The following is a 17,237-nucleotide window of genomic DNA, read 5'->3' on the forward strand; positions in this document are numbered from 1 at the left end:
CCTATCTGTTCTGTTCCAGGTTGGCTCCATAAGGAGATGAAGAGCAGTGCAAAAACCTCATCGCTGAAACTGAAGAAACGCTGGTTCCTGTTGAACAATAACTCATTGGATTATTATAAATCTGCAGAACGCAGCTCATCCAAGTTGGGGACCTTGGTGTTGAACAGCCTCTGCTCTGTTATTCAACCTGATGATAAATCCTTCAGAGAAACAGGTGCTGGAAAAGAATGTGAAACCTTTTCTTATTGATTCAACACAGGTCTGAGCGAGGGATTGCTGCTATCATTCAATGATACTCATCACCCACTCCCGGAGTATCAATGTCCAGGAATGTTACTCCTGGACTATCAATGTCCAGGAAAGTTACTCCCAGAGTATCAGTGTCCAGAAATGTTACTCCTGGAGTATCAATGTCCAGGAAAGTTACTCCTAGAGTATCAATTTCCATGAATGTTACTCCTGAAGTATCAATGTCCAGGAAGGTTACTCTCAGAGTATCAATGTCCAAAAATGTTACTCTTGGAGTATCAATGTCCAGGAATATGTCTCCCAGAGCATCAAAGAGTCCAGGAGTGTTATGTCTAGAGTATCAGTGTGTCCATAAATGTTACTCCCCATGTATCTGTGTGTCCAGGAATGTTACTCCTGGAGTATCAATGACCAGGAATGTTAACCCGGAGTATCAGTGTGTTCAGGAATGTTATGCCAGGAGTATCAGTGAATCCAGGAAGGTTACTCCTGGAATATTAGTGCATCCAGGAAAGTTACTCCAGAAGTATCAGTGTGTCTAGGAATGTTGCTCCCAGAGTATCAGTGGCTGGAATTTTCTGGCCCATTAGTGTTGGGTGTCATGTTGGGCAAGGGAGGGAACAACATGGCGAGAAAGCCAAAAATCAGTTTCATGCCGGCGCGAAAGCACAGTGGGATCATCCGATGGTGTCCACTAATGGGATGCAAAGTAACTCCCGACCGGAATCGGCCCCCCACTCCTGATTTACCGTTTGGCCAGCGTGTACGTCTGGACAAGTGTGACTCGCAGAAGATGGACCTTACTGTTATCATTTCATGGACATCCGAGGAGAAGAAGATGCTGGAGCCCTACAGCTACTAGTCCCTGGAGGAACACGTGCATCACATGCTGGGTAGATTCTCATGGACATGGTTCCATGAAGCAGCTCACGGAAGGTGGGAGGTCTCTGTTCGTGTCTCAGGTTCTGCTTCAGAACATCACAGTCTTGGCCATGGGCTGCTAAGGATGGTCAGCAAGGGCGATGGGGGAGAGGAAGGTCTAGGTTTGACTGTGAGAGGAAGGTGTACTGGGGGTGAGGTTTGGAGGGGGGAGGAGGGAGTACTGGAGGAGGGTGTAACGGGAGAGAATACGGCAAGTGGGGAGGTAGGTGTAAGGGGGGAGGGAAGGAGTTCGAAGAAGGGAAGAAGTTCAGAGGGGGGAAGCAGCCCAGGGAGAGGAAGGTGTCCGGGGTTAGAGGAGGGAATAAGCGGGGAGGAGGGAGTAAGGGTGGAGGAGAGAGTAAGGGTAGAGGAGGGAGCGAGGGGTGGGTGATCTCCAGGTGAACGTGCAAGGGAGGGGTCTGTGGAGTCAATGACTGCCTGCTGGGGAGAGAACTGAGGGCGGGCATGGTAGGAGGGAATGGTGAGTATGATAGGGACAGAGGGAGCCTATAAGGTGGGAGGTTGAGGGTGCGACGGTAGCAGTAGAAGGGATGGCGATGGTGGTTGGTGGGGACTCTAAGGCAAACACAGACCCTGGGAGTGTGGAGGAGGAGGTCAGGGAGGTGAATGTGGATGGGGATGGGATTCTCAGGAAGGTAGGGAATATGCACATTCACCTGGACATCCTGGAAAGAAAAGGGTTCGGGTTGGTAGGTGACAGTTGGGAGGTGGAAGGTGATGCTGGGGGCTGGGGTTGACAGTGATGGGGAAAAGGACATGGGTGACTGGGGGAGGGGAAAGGACAAGGAAGATGAGAAAAAATCTGACTACGACGATCGTTGTCAAAATCAAAAGTGAGTGGAGCCTCGAGTTGGACTGGCACAGGTGCTGCGTGGGAGTGTGATCAGTGAGTGGATGGAGATACAGCTCAGCTCAGATGGACAACTGGAAGTGAACCACATCAGGAGCATTGAAAATGCTCGGGACGTTGAGATGAGTGTAATGGAGGAAGGCTCCGTGTGCATGGGAGAGTGCCTGCATGAGGCTCCGAAAGGCCCTGCCACACACACACACACACACAACTGTTCACCCGTGCAACCACCTGTGACCAGAATTTCTTAACTTATCTAGGCCTACCACATCTAGGCGCTGCCCTGACATCCACAGCAGGGGCGGAGACAGCCTGTGCAGTGTTGGCCCAAAAACAGAAATGCTGGAAAGACTCAGCAGGTCTGACAGCCTCTGTGGAGAGAGAAACCGAGTTAATGTTTCGAGTCCAGGTGACTCTTCTTCAGAGCTAAAGAGAAGTAAAAATGTGATGAAATTTATACTGTTTAAGGGGGTGGGATAGATGAAGCTGGATAGAGGGCCAGTGATAGGTGAAGGCAAAGGAGAGATTGACAAAGATGTCATGAGCAAAAGGACAAAGGGGTGTTAATGGTAGTGATACTGGCTAAAGTAGGTGCTGATAGTGGCATTAAGGTCAGAAAGCAGAATGTGATAATAGCAGTATAAGGGATAGCACTCTGGAAAGAACAAGAACTTCAGACCATGAACTCTCTCCTCCATCCTCACCCCTTTTTTCAATATTTATTTTCATTTTTAAATTTTTATTTTTGATCCAATTATTTTTACTTTTATTTATTTTCATGTTTATTCACTGTTTTATCCCCACCCTTTATGCTATTTTCGATCTTATTTCCACCACTGTCCCCTCCGACCACCCCACCCCCACTAGGGCCATCTGTCACTTGTTCATGTTGTTCTTTCCAGAGTGTTTACCCTTATCGTGCTATTACCACATTCTGCTTTCTGACCTTAATGCCACTATTAGCACCTCCTTTAGCCAGTACCACTACCATTAACACCCCTTTGTCCTTTTGTTCATGACATCTTTGTCAATCTCTCCTTTGCCTCCACCTATCGCTGGCCCTCTATCTAGCTTCACATCTGTCTTCACCCAAGAGAATGAGGATGAAGGTATCGATCTCGGGGAGAGAGACTGCGAGGTTCTTAAGCAAATTGATATAGGGAGTGACAAGGTATTGGAGGTGTTGGCAGGCTTAAAAGTTGACAAATCTCCAGGTCCAGATGATTTGTGTCCCAGACTGCTGAGGAAGGCAAGGGAGGAGATCGCAGGGACTCTGACCCAAATTTTTAATTACTCTCTGGCCATGGGGGAGATGCCAAGGGACTAGAGAACAGCTAATGTGGTTCCGCTATTTAAGAAGGGTTGTAGAGATAAGCCAGGGAACTGCAGACCAGTGAATCTCACGTCAGTGGTAGGGAAACTATTGGAGAAAATTCTGAAGGAGAGTATCTATCTCCACTTGGAGAGGCAAGGTTTAATCAGGGATAGTCAGCATGGCTTTGTCAGAGGGAGGTCATGCCTAACAAATTTGATTGAATTTTTTGAGGAGGTGACCAGGTATGTAGATGAGGGTAGTGCAGTTGAAGTTTATATGGATTTCAGCAAAGCCTTTGACAAGGTCCCACATGGGAGACTTATAAAGAAAGCAAATGCACATGGGATACAGGGTAATTTGATCAGGTGGATTCAAAATTGGCTTAATTGTAGGAGACAGAGGGTGATGACAGAAGGCTGCTTTAGTAACTGGAAGCCAGTGTCCAGTGGCATACCACAGGGATCTGTGCTGGGTCCCCTATTATTTGTCATTTATATAAACGACATAGATGACTGTGTCGGGGGTAGGATTAGTAAGTTTGCGGATGACACAAAGATTGGCCGGGTGGTTAACAGTGAGGTTGAGGGTCTTGGGCTACAGGAAGATATAGATGGGATAGTCAAATGGGCAGATAAGTGGCAGATGGAATTTAACCCTAAAAAGTGTGAGATGAAACACTTTGGAAGGAGTAATTTAACAAGGAAGTATTCAATGAACGGCATAACACTAGGAAGTTCTGAGGAACAAAGGGACCTTGGCGTGTATGTCCATAGATCTCTGAAGACGGAGGGGAATGTTAGTGGGGTGGTGAAAAAGGCATATGGGACACTTGCCTTTATCAATCGAGGCATAGATTACAAAAATAGGGAGGTCATGTTGGAGCTGTATAGAACCTTGGTGAGACCACAGCTGGACTACTGTGTGCAGTTCTGGTCGCCACATTATAGGAAGGATGTGATTGCACTGGAGGGGGTGCAGAGGAGATTCACCAGGATGTTGCCTGGGATGAAACATTTAAGTTATGAAGAGAGGTTGGATAGACTTGGGTTGTTTTCGTTGGAGCAGAGAAGACTGAGGGGCGTCCTGATCGAGGTGTACAAGATTATGAGGGGCATGGACAGGGTGGATAGGGAGCAGCTGTTCCCCTTAGTTGAAGGGTCAGTCACGAGGGGGCATAAGTTCAAGGTGAGGGGCAGGAGGTTTAGGGGGGATGTGAGGAAAAACTTTTTTACCCAGAGGGTGGTGACGGTCTGGAATGCACTGCCTGGGAGGGTGGTGGAGGCGGGTTGCCTCACATCCTTTAAAAAGTACCTGGATGAGCACTTGGCACATCATAACATTCAAGGCTATGGGCCAAGTGCTGGTAAATGGGATTAGGTAGGTAGGTCAGGTGTTTCTCACGTGTCGGTGCAGACCCGATGGGCCGAAGAGCCTCTTCTGCACTATGATTCTATGATTCACCTGCTCCACCCCCCTTAAACAGTATAAATTTCATCACATTTTTACTGCTCTTTAACTCTGAAGAAGAGTCATGTTGACTCGAAATGTTAACTCTGTTTTTCTGTCCACAGAGACTGTCAGACCTGCTGAGTTTTTCCAGCATTTGCTGTTTTTGTTTCAGATTTCCAGCATCTGCAGAATTTTGCTTTTATCTTAGTGGTTGGCCCTGTTGCCTCTGATAACTTTGGTGTGTGTCCTCTGAAGAACTGAAGCTTGGAAGGCCCCAGATTGCTTTGGCTGTTCTCCTGTAGGCTGGCTGCTCCCTCTGCAATGACGGAGAACAAGGTTGAGGGAGGTCACAGGCAAAGGGGACTCGGAGGGAGTGGACAGCCTCTGAGATTCCTGAGTGGATGACCCAGAGGTGTCCACCTGCCGTTCCTCCTCCTTTCCTGTGCTATGGGCTCTGGCCTGACACCTTGAGGGGAAGGAGCACCTGGAGAGACATCGAGTGCCCCGTTTCCCTCTCGTGTTGCCACTGCAGAAACCCCTCCATGGCTGCCGCGATGGAGTGCAGGTCTGCACGCATCTCCTCATTCTGCTGGACCAGGGTCTCCAGGGTGTCTGCCACCCTCCCCATGGGGACCTCCATACGAGCACATATGGGCACCATTTCATCAGAAAGCAAGCGGAAAAACTCCTCTGCACACATGCCACTCTGTTGAGGGCTTCCAACAGCTCTGTGTGATGTTTCCCCGCCTTCTGCTGACTCTCCATGATGAGTTGGAAGTCCAAATCCAGAGGCTCGTTATCTGATTCGGACCTCACAGATGCCTCTTCCCCAGCAGTCCCCCAAGCACTGGGGAGCTCGGCTGAACCTGCCTCCTCCTGCTACAGACCCATGTCCATGCGGTGACCATCAGATTTTGAACCCGAGCCTGCTCTAGATCTAGGTCCCACTGAGGTGTGTGTCTCTGAGCTGGTGGAGGGTGTGGGTAAGCGCTGTGACAGGTCTTCCAGGCTGCTTCAGTGAAGGAGGTGTCGTCTTCACTGGAGCTGAGGGACTGGTTTGCTGAGGGCGTCGGTCGCTTGACAGAGCTCCCTGTGAACCAAATTAGAGATGATTAGTGCAGGCAACAGAATCAAAAGCAGGAGAGAGAGCACTCACAGTTGCGTTGAGAGAGGGATGATGTGGTGCAGGATTTTCAGGTGGGTATTTGCCGCTGACCTCACCGTCACCGCAGGCAGTATCTACATCCTCACCAGTCAGCGCGATGGCACACTCCTCAAAGTGAGTGAGGGGTCTAATGTGGGCCACTCCGCCCCTGGTCTGGGACCTCTCCCTGCTCTTGTGAACCAGCCAGTATGCTGAATGGAGCCATGGACAGGATGTGGACACAAGCTCCAGAGGGTAGGAACCTGATGGAGATGTGAGGGTGTGTGTGAGAGTTAGTGATGTTGTCCCTCGAGGTGAGAGATCCCTGTGGATGTGTGATGGGTTTGGGAGTGTTTGTTGAGAGTGATGAGGTGGTTGACTTGCCCTGACGGAACGGATGAGACCATTCATCCCCTTCCTGCTGACCTCCTCTGTGCTCCAGTGGCACTGACCGCCGCTGCCACCGTCCCCCAGGCCAGATTGATGATTCTGGTGGGCCTCCTACGGTCAGAATGGGAGGCCAGGACATTGTGGCAATGTTACCACTGCATCCAGCAGGTGGCCCAGAAATACATCGCTAAATTTGGGGGCTGGCATCTCCTTTGCTTTCGGGGCCACCTCTCGCCTGGAGCAGTTCTTGTCTGTAGGCAGGAGTAGTCTGCGCTCTGGTGCCATTTAAACGTGGCGCCCGGAATGAGGAAGCGCTGAACTCATGGCGTGGTGGGAAAATTCGAGCCCAGCCGCCAGCAATCTGGTCTGTTTCCTGTGAATGCATAGAGTGATAGAGTTATACAGCACAGAAACAGACCCTTCGGCCCATTGTGTCTGTGCCAACCATCAAGCACCTTTCTATTCTAATCCCATTTCCCAGCACTTGGCCTGTAGCCCTGTATGCTCTGGTGTTTCAAGTGCTCATCTAAATACTTCTTCAATGTTGTGAGGGTTCCTGCCTCTACCACCCCCTCAGTCAGTGTGTTCCAGATTCCAACCACCCTCTGGGTGAAAAAATCCCTCCTCAAATCCCCTCTAAACCTCCTGCTCCTTACCTTAAATCTATGTCCCCTGTTTATTGACACCACCGCTAAAGGGGAAAGTTTCTTCCTATCTAAACCCTTCATAATTTTGTAGACGTCTATCAGGTCCCCCCTCAACCTTCTCTGCTCTAAGGAAAACAACCCCAGCCTATCCAGTCTCTCTTCATATCAGAAACCCTCCAGCCCAGGCAACATCCTGGTGAATCTCCTCTGCACCCCCTCCAGTGCAATCACATCCTTCCTATAGTGTGGCGACCAGAACTGCACACAGTACTCCAGCTGTGGCCCAACTAGCATTTTATACAGCTCCATCACAACCTTCCTGCTCTTATATTCTATGCCTTAGCTAATAACGGTAAGTATCCCATATGCCTTCTTAACCACCTTATCTACCTGTGTTAATCCTCCCAAAATGCATCACCTCACACTTCTCAGGATTAAATTCCATTTGCCACTGCTCTGCCCATCTTACCAGCCCATCTATATCGTCCTGTAATCTAAGGCTTTCCTCCTCACTATTTACAACACCACCAATTTTTGTGTCATCTGCAAACTTACCGATCATACCTCCTATATTCACGTCTAAATCATTTATATACACAACAAACAGCAAGGGTCTCAGCACCGATTCCTGCGGTACACCACTCGTCACAGGCTTCCAATCGCAAACACAACCTTCAACCATCACCTTCTGCCTCCTGCCACTAAGCCAATTTTGGATCCAATTTGCCAAATTGCCCTGGATCCCATGGGCTCTTACCTTCTTGACCAGTCTCCCATGCAGGGCTTTGTCAAAAGCCTTACTGAAGTCCATGTAGACTACATCAACTACACTACCCTCATCTACACACCTAGTCACCTCCTCGAAAAATTCAATCAAATTTGTTAGACATGATCTCCCCCTGACAAAGCCATGCTGACTATCCCTGAATAATCCATGCCTCTCCAAGTGTAGATTAACCCTGTCCCTCAGAATTTTTTCCAATAGTTTCCCTACCACTGATGTTAGACTCACTGGCCTGTAATTACCTGGTTTATCCCTACTACCCTTCTTGAATAACGGTACCACATTCGCTGTCCTCCAGTCCTCTGGCACCTCTCCTGTGGCCAGAGAGGATTTGAAAATTAGTGTCAGAGCCCCTGCGATCTCCCCCTTGTCTCACATAGCAGCCTGGGATACATCTCACCTGGGCCTGGAGATTTATCCACTTTTAAGCTCTCTAAAACCACTAATACCTCCTCCCTCTCAATGCTAATTTGTTTAAGTATATCACATTTTTCTCCCACTCTTTATACAGCTGCTCCACTCTTAATATAGCCGCACCGCTCTGACTCTTTATACAGCTCCCTCACAGGTAAACTCCTGCTATATATATGTACAGCCGCACTGCTCTGACTCTTTATACAGCCGCTCCGCTCCCTCACAGGTAAACTCCCGCTCTATATACAGCTGCTCCGCTCTTTATTCAGCCGCTTCACTCCCTCACAGGTAAACTCCCGCTCTATGTACAGCCGTTCTGCTCTCGTTCTTTTCTGTTGTTTAACCTTTATTATTTATTGAATTTCCCCCATCCTTAAGTTACTAAGTTAATAACAATCAACAGGTGGTAGTCACTCAGCTGCTAATTTAAACCTAAAACAAAGCGAAATGCTGAAATATTCACCAGCCAATCACCTGCCTGCTCTCCCGTGGCGTCACTCTTTGTTTTCTCAGTGTTGGTTTGAATCATTGTGGGGGTGGGGCCTCGGCCTCTGTCTCTGTCTGCCCCCCTGCTCTTTATTCACTCTCTCCCCCCCGCTCTTTATTCACTACCCCCCCCGCTCTTTATTCACTCCCCCCCACCCGCTCTTTACTCACTCCCCCCCGGCTCTTTATTCACTCCCCCCCGCTCTTTATTCACTCTATCTCCTGCCGCTGATAGTTTTAGATGCTGCTGATTGCCTGTCCCAGGGTCCTCCTCTTGCACTCTCCTCTAGTGAGGCAGGACACGCCAGGAATGTGACGATGGGGCACAAAAAGCCGCTATTGCGGCCGGCGAATAAAGCAACTTTTTTCCTACCCGTTCCCACACTTTGTGCAAATCTGGGATGATTCCATCCAGTGTATCAAGGAATGTTTCCAGGAGTAACATTGGTGTCCAGGAATGTTGCTCCAGGAGTACCAGTGTGCCCAGGAATGTTTTGCAGGAGTATCAGTGTGTCCAGCAATGTTACACCAGGAGTACTAGCATCCAGAAATGTTACTCCCAGAGTGTCAGTGTGTCCAGGAATGATATTCCTGGAGTGTCAGTGTGTCCAGGAATGTTACTCCTGGAGTATCGGTGTATACAGGAATGTTGTTCCTGGAGTAACAGTATCTAGGAATGTTACTCTTGGGGTATCTGTGTCAAGGAATGTTACTGCCAGAGTATCAGTGTCCAAGGATGTTACTCCTGGAGTATCAATCTGTCCAGGAATGTTACTCCCGAAGTATCAGTGTGTCCATGAATGTTAATCCCAGAGTATTAGTGTGTCCAGGAATGTTACTGTTGGAGTATCAGTGTCTAGGAATGTTACTCCTGGAGTATCGGTGTGTCCAGGAATGTTACTCCCAAAGTATCAGTTTGTCCAGGAATGTTATTCCTGGAGTATCAGTGTGTCCAGGAATATTACTTCCGGAATAGGTGTCGAGGGATTTTATTCCTGGAGTATCAGTGCATTAAGGAATGTTACTCCTGGAGTATCAATGTCCAGGAATGTTACTCCCAAAGTATCAGTTTGTCCAGGAATGTTACTTCAGAGTATCAGTGTGTCGAAGAATGTAACTCCCGGAGTATCGATGTCCAGGAATTTTACACACAATCAATTTGTCCAGGAATGTTACTCCCGGAGTATCAATGTCCAGGAATGTTTCTTCCAAAGTATCAGTGTGTCCAGCAATGTTTCTCCTGAAGTATCAGTGTATCCAGGAATGTTACTCCCGAAGTATCAATGCCCAGGAATGTTACTCCCAAAGTATTAGTTTGTCCTGGAATGTTACTCCTGGAGTGTCAGTGTGTCCAGCAATGTTACTCCCAGAGTATCAATATCCAGGAATGCCACTCACAAAGTATCAGTTTGGCCAAGAATGTTACTCCAGGGGTATCAGTCTATACAGGAATGTTACTTCGGAGTATCAGTGTGTCCAGAAATGTTACTCCCGGAGTATCGGTGTGTCCAGGAATGTTACTACTGGAGTTTCAGGGTCCAGGAATGTTACTCCTGGAGTGTCAGTGTGTCCAGGAATGTTACTCCTGGAGTGTCAGTGTGTCCAGCAATGTTACTCCCAGAGTATCAATATCCAGGAATGCCACTCACAAAGTATCAGTTTGTCCAAGAATGTTACTCCAGGGGTATCAGTCTGTACAGGAATGTTACTTCGGAGTATCAGTGTGTCCAGAAATGTTACTCCCGGAGTATCGGTGTGTCCAGGAATGTTACTACTGGAGTATCAGTGTGCCCAGGAAGGTTACTCCCAGACAATCAGTGTCAAGGAATTTGACTCCTGGAGTACCAGTGTGTTGAAAAATGTAACTCCTGGAGTATCAATGTCCAGGGATGTTACTCCCAAAGTATCAGTGTGTCCACCAATATTTCTCCCAGAGTATCTGTGTGTTCAGGAATGTTACTCCCAGAGTATCCGTGCGTCCAGGAAAGTTGCTCCCAGGCTATCAATGTCCAGGAATATTACTCCTAGAGTATCAGTGTGTCCAGAAATTTTACTGCTGGAATATCAGTGTGTCCAGCAATGTTACTCCTGGAGTATCAATGTCCAGGAATGTTACTCCCAAAGTATCCATGTGTAGTGCAGTATTAATGCAGTAATAGTGTAGTTGGTGCCTCCCCATCCATGATCCTATCACCACTCCCTGCCCCTGCACCCCATGCCCCCCGCCCCCCAGCTAATCTTGTGTTACCTGTTCTGACCCTTTGCTGTCTCTAGGTTACTGGCACTTTGTGATCCATGGCAGGAAGCATTCGTATCGCCTTTATACCAAGTTACTGAATGAGGCAATGCGCTGGACTACTGCCATTCAGAATGTCATCGACAACAAGGTTCCCATAGAAACCCCGACCCAGCAGCTGATTCGTGACATCAAGGTAAGGAGAGCTAATAGCCAATAGATTCCAGTTAGCTCAGGGTGCTATCCCATTGGTCATTGGTGAGATACCGGATCTAATGGCAGCTCAGTAATTGGGAGCTGGTGTCTGCAGCTGCTAATCTGTGTGAATACAGAACATCCAATATGAACTCTTATACGCTGGATCCCATCTCCAATCAGCAAGGCAGCAACCAATGAAAAGATGAATCAAATTGCATGGCAGAGATTCATCCAATCACAATGAGCATGTGTGTCAGCTTGTACTGGTTTGTGTCATGTTTGTGTGTCTGTCTGTTTCTGTGCATGTGCCTTTGTATCTGCCTGTCAGTTGTTAGGAAATGGAGATAGTTTAAGTAAGTTATATTGGTGTTTGTTGGTGTTAGGAATGAGGTTTAGCTTTAATGTTTAAGTTTGATTTGTACACCTGTATTTGTATGTTAAGAAAAGGACAAATTGAGTTTTAGTTTCGCTTGAAAAGGTTTCTGAAATTCTAATGAGAGTTTTACGAATCTGAGATAAGTAAAGCAAACAAGAATAAAAAACTTGGGCTGTTGCTTAGCAACAGAGGTCCAGAGAGGCAGGTCCCTCCCACAGACACACTGAAGAAACTAGAAACAGCAGTTTGATTTGGAAGCTGTTTAAGTTCAGTTTTGAGGACAGCTGCCAAACAGAAGCAGTCTAGAAGACTCAGATAGCCAGTTCCCAAACTAAAGTTGGTTAAAAGTAGCTGTCAAAGAGAGACTGGGGCAAAGGGGACAGATATCAGGACCCAAGCTAAAGAAGAAATTCCCCAAGTTCAGGGGAGTGGAACAGGAGAAAGTCCCAAGAAGAACTTCTAGTCAGAGGAAGGACAGAATACTAGATAAGGTCCTGTCCTGTGGGAGTGAAAGTCAGGATCAGAGAGAAAGGCTTCAAGTTTAAAGGAAGCAGACTTACAGCGAGAGGTTAGAAAGTTCAATGAGACAACTGAAGGTCTGTAACTCTTTGCTATGGGCATGTGAAGCAGTGGTGTACTGTTAATGACTGAGTTGGTGAGAGAGAGTGTGTGGAAGAAATTTTGAACACGTGTGGTGACCCAGGGAAGAGGAACATTGGAAGGAGAGTTTGAAAAGCCCGGAGGTGAACCTTTGCAGAAGGCACCTGAGAGCAAGCGTTGGTTTGGGAGAAGATTCTGTTAGGGGAAAATTAAAAATGCTAAATGAGAACATTGTAAGAATTTACTGAAGAACACTTAAAATCTCCAAGCAGCCATGGATGCTAAACCTAATGATAGCTGAGGGTAAGCAGATGTATATCGCACACAAAGGAGCTACACAGTTTCAAGAGATGAGCTAATGTCCAGTCACAGGCAGAACCATTCAAGTGGTGCAACGATGTGGTGAAGCCTTGAGAGCTGGACTGGAGATAAAACATGGCATAACGTTAGACTAGGTATACTCCTCTCCCAGATAGGGACAGGGCAGATACTCCTCTCTCAGATAGGGACAGGGCAGATACTCCCCTCTCAGATAGGGACAGGGCAGATACTCCTCTCTCAGATAGGGACAGGACAGATACTCCTCTCTCAGATAGGGACAGGGCAGACACTCCTCTCTCAGATAGGGACGGGGCAGATACTCCTCTCTCAGATAGGGACGGGGCAGATACTCCTCTCTCAGATAGGGACAGGGCAGATACTCCTCTCTCAGATAGGGACAGGGCAGATACTCCTCTCTCAGATAGGGACGGGGCAGATACTCCTCTCTCAGATAGGGACAGGGCAGATACTCCTCTCTCAGATAGGGACAGGGCAGATACTCCTCTCTCAGATAGGGACGGGGCAGATACTCCTCTCTCAGATAGGGACGGGGCAGATACTCCTCTCTCAGATAGGGACGGGACAGATACTCCTCTCAGATAGGGACAGGGCAGATACTCCTCTCTCAGATAGGGACAGGGCAGATACTCCTCTCCCAGATAGGGACAGGGCAGATACTCCTCTCTCAGATAGGGACAGGGCAGATACTCCTCTCTCAGATAGGGACGGGACAGATACTCCTCTCTCAGATAGGGACAGGGCAGATACTCCTCTCTCAGATAGGGACAGGGCAGATACTCCTCTCTCAGATAGGGACGGGGCAGATACTCCTCTCTCAGATAGGGACTGGGCAGATACTCCTCTCCCAGATAGGGACAGGGCAGATACTCCTCTCCCAGATAGGGACAGGGCAGATACTCCTCTCTCAGATAGGGACAGGGCAGATACTCCTCTCTCAGATAGGGACGAGGCTGATACTCCTCTCCCAGATAGGGACAGAGCAGATACTCCTCTTCCAGATAGGGACAGGGCAGATACTCCTCTCCCAGATAGGGACGGGGCAGATACTCCTCTCTCAGATAGGGACGGGGCAGATACTCCTCTCTCAGATAGGGACGGGCCAGATACTCCCCTCTCAGATAGGGACAGGGCAGATACTCCTCTCTCAGATAGGGACGGGCCAGATACTCCTCTCCCAGATAGGGACGGGGCAGATACTCCTCTCTCAGATAGGGACGGGCCAGATACTCCTCTCTCAGATAGGGACGGGCCAGATACTCCTCTCTCAGATAGGGATGGGCCAGATACTCCTCTCTCAGATAGGGACGGGGCAGATACTCCTCTCTCAGATAGGGACGGGGCAGATACTCCTCTCTCAGATAGGGACGGGGCAGATACTCCTCTCCCAGATAGGGACGGGGCAGATACTCCTCTCCCAGATAGGGACGGGGCAGATACTCCTCTCTCAGATAGGGACGGGCCAGATACTCCTCTCTCAGATAGGGACAGGCCAGATACTCCTCTCTCAGATAGGGACAGGGCAGATACTCCTCTCTCAGATAGGGACGGGCCAGATACTCCTCTCTCAGATAGGGACGGGGCAGATACTCCTCTCTCAGATAGGGACAGGGCAGATACTCCTCTCTCAGATAGGGACGGGGCAGATACTCCTCTCCCAGATAGGGACAGGACAGATACTCCTCTCTCAGATAGGGACGGGCCAGATACTCCTCTCTCAGATAGGGACGGGCCAGATACTCCTCTCTCAGATAGGGACGGGCCAGATACTCCTCTCTCAGATAGGGACGGGACAGATACTCCTCTCTCAGATAGGGACAGGGCAGATACTCCTCTCTCAGATAGGGACCGGACAGATACTCCTCTCTCAGATAGGGACAGGGCAGATACTCCTCTCTCAGATAGGGACCGGACAGATACTCCTCTCTCAGATAGGGACAGGGCAGATACTCCTCTCTCAGATAGGGACAGGGCAGATACTCCTCTCTCAGATAGGGACGGGCCAGATACTCCTCTCTCAGATAGGGACGGGCCAGATACTCCTCTCCCAAATAGGGACAAGGCAGATACTCCTCTCCCAGATAGGGACAGGGCAGATACTCCTCTCTCAGATAGGGACGGGCCAGATACTCCTCTCTCAGATTGGGACGGGGCAGATACTCCTCTCTCAGATAGGGACGGGACAGATACTCCTCTCTCAGATAGGGACGGGGCAGATACTCCTCTCTCAGATAGGGACGGGGCAGATACTCCTCTCTCAGATAGGGACGGGGCAGATACTCCTCTCTCAGATAGGGACGGGGCAGATACTCCTCTCTCAGATAGGGACGGGGCAGATACTCCTCTCTCAGATAGGGACGGGACAGATACTCATCTCTCAGATAGGGACAGGGCAGATACTCCTCTCTCAGATAGGGACGGGACAGATACTCCTCTCTCAGATAGGGACGGGGCAGATACTCCTCTCTCAGATAGGGACTGGGCAGATACTCCTCTCTCAGATAGGGACGGGACAGATACTCCTCTCTCAGATAGGGACGGGGCAGATACTCCTCTCTCAGATAGGGACGGGGCAGATACTCCTCTCTCAGATAGGGACAGGGCAGATGGTTTAGCTTAGATATGGGAGGACATATAAAGACAAGAGGAGGCTTTGATGAAACACAAACAGTTCTGAGAACCAAAGTCTTTGCGAACGTGTTTTAATTTTGTTTGGATAATATAATTATGTATACACCCTTTAGAATAACTGGTTAGCAGAATCTCATGTTTATGTACTCAATAGGATAGTTTTAACATGGTACCTGTGTGTAGGTTACTGATTGGATATATTCAAATGTACTCAAATGTATTGTGATAAGAAAAAGTACCAAAGTGGTGAAATGTAATCAGTCAGGGAGCTGGATCTTCCTTCTCAGGAATGATTGCGGCTCCCTTGCATATGCTTGAATAAAACCGGTAAAAGAAGCCTGAGTCTCTGTGGTCGTTGTGTGATCGGGGATTGTAGTTTTACCTCTTCAACTGGCCTATGTGCTAGTTGCTGGAAAGGAGGAAATACCCTCTTCAATTCCAAAGCGAGTTCCTGGAGAGTGGAGATTGGAAACCCTCATGTGAAGGACGGAATTCAGTGAGACTGGTTGGCTCTCGGTGTGACAAGCATCTGGGGGAATTGAGGAGAGATCCATAGCGTTTGTTTGAGGTGGCATCTGTCACTTGGTTTCGGAGTGCGGTGTGTCTGACCACAGGGTGCCATAGGTTTACATGGACTGTACTTACTGTGAACATTAGAGTATAAGATAGCTGTAACTTGTGTTATCCTTACAAATCTGTATATTATCTGTAAATATATCATTGTGGGTAAAGGTGTATTGTAATATAGTTCATCTTTTCTTGTTTAACAAATGTTTTATTATTTTGTTGACAGTTCATTAGCTGACTGGTCAGTAGCCCCTCTCCACATATCTAAACAAACAAATAAAAGTTAGGATCTATCAAACTGGGTTCCACCCTGGGATCTGGCTTGTCCATGGGTAACCTCAGGTGGGGATCATAAAAACCGTCTGTGTGTCAGTCTGTGTCTGTGTGTGTCCATTTCCCACTCTCTGCCTGTCCAATTCACATTCAAGTGATTTTTTTATTCTTTCACGGGATGTGGGCATCTCTGGCAAGACCAGCATTTGTTGCCCACTCTGAATTGCCCTTGAATTGAGTGGCTTGCTCAGCCATTTCAGAGGGCAGTTAAGAGTCAACCACATTGCCTTGGGTAGGAGTCACATGTAGGCCAGACCAGGTAAGGCTGGCAGATTATCTTCCCTAAAGGATATTAGTGAGCCAGATGGGTTTTTACAGCAATCGATGATAGTTTCATGGTCACCGTTACTGAGACTCGCTTTCAATTCCAGATTGATTAATTGGATTTAAGTTCCACCAGTGGCCGTGATTGGATTTGAACCGATTGAGCTTGAGCCTCTGGATCTCTCGTCCAGTAATATTAACACTATACCACTGTCACCCCCTGTGTGACCCTGTCTCATAGTCAGGAACAGTTTGTTGGCTTTGGGATGAGTTTTGGGTGTGTAATACTGGCTCAGTGTTGTGTGTTCCAGGTTGGGGCATAGTTTGCTTTGTTGAATGTGTTAATGGAACTTGGGGAGGTCCCGTCTCCAGAACATTTCACTCTGCCATCTGTTTTTTATTTCAACCTAAGAGCAAATTTGTTTTTATCTTTTAGGAGAACAGTGTGAATTCGGAGATTGTGGAACAAACATACAGAAGGAACCCAATCCTACGTTATACCCAACATCCACTGCACTCCCCACTCCTGCCGTTACTGTATGGGGATATTAACCTAAATGGTGAGTAACTGCTTGACACCTCTTCAATTCTCTTCATAAATCTTGCAGAAGACAGTTATTGTGGTCGTAGAGAATGGATGTGTAAAGACATAGAATCTTTCAGCGCAGGAGGAGGCCATTCAGCCCATTGTACCTGTGCTGGCTCTTTGAAATAGTTACCCAATTGGTCCCACTCCCTTTGCTCTTTCCCCAGAGCTATGCACATTTATCCTTTTCAAATATTTATCCAATTCCTCCTCCTCCTCCCCTCAACTCCTCCCTCCCCTTTTCCCAATCTCTCCACTCTCATCCTTATCCCCTGCTGCTTCTCTCTACTCTGCATTCCTAAACTCTTTTTCTCTGCTCCTCCCTCCTTCCCTCTCTCCTCTCCTCTCCTCCTCCCTTCCTTAGGGTTAAGGGGTGTTGCGGGGGTTGGGGTGTGAGGGCTGGGGGCTGTCAGTAAAGCTGCTATAATTAGCCTTAG

The 17,237-nt window shown here is 48.2% G+C and overlaps 1 protein-coding gene across 1 annotated transcript in view; it reads left to right on the plus strand.

Annotated features, from left to right (window-relative positions):
- LOC144676088 (unconventional myosin-X-like) overlaps nucleotides 1-17,237 on the plus strand; it is a gene marked incomplete at its 5' end in the record, with an annotated part of 64,951 nt that overhangs the window by 20,790 nt on the left and 26,924 nt on the right. The window contains 3 exons of the mRNA XM_078536603.1: nucleotides 20-214; nucleotides 10,945-11,102; nucleotides 16,651-16,774. Of these exons, the coding sequence (XP_078392729.1) occupies nucleotides 20-214; nucleotides 10,945-11,102; nucleotides 16,651-16,774 (477 nt within the window). The remainder of the gene's footprint in view (nucleotides 1-19; nucleotides 215-10,944; nucleotides 11,103-16,650; nucleotides 16,775-17,237) is intronic.

This window comes from Cetorhinus maximus, unplaced genomic scaffold, assembly GCF_964194155.1.
Source record: "Cetorhinus maximus unplaced genomic scaffold, sCetMax3.hap1.1 HAP1_SCAFFOLD_1349, whole genome shotgun sequence".
Classification (NCBI taxonomy): domain Eukaryota; kingdom Metazoa; phylum Chordata; class Chondrichthyes; order Lamniformes; family Cetorhinidae; genus Cetorhinus; species Cetorhinus maximus.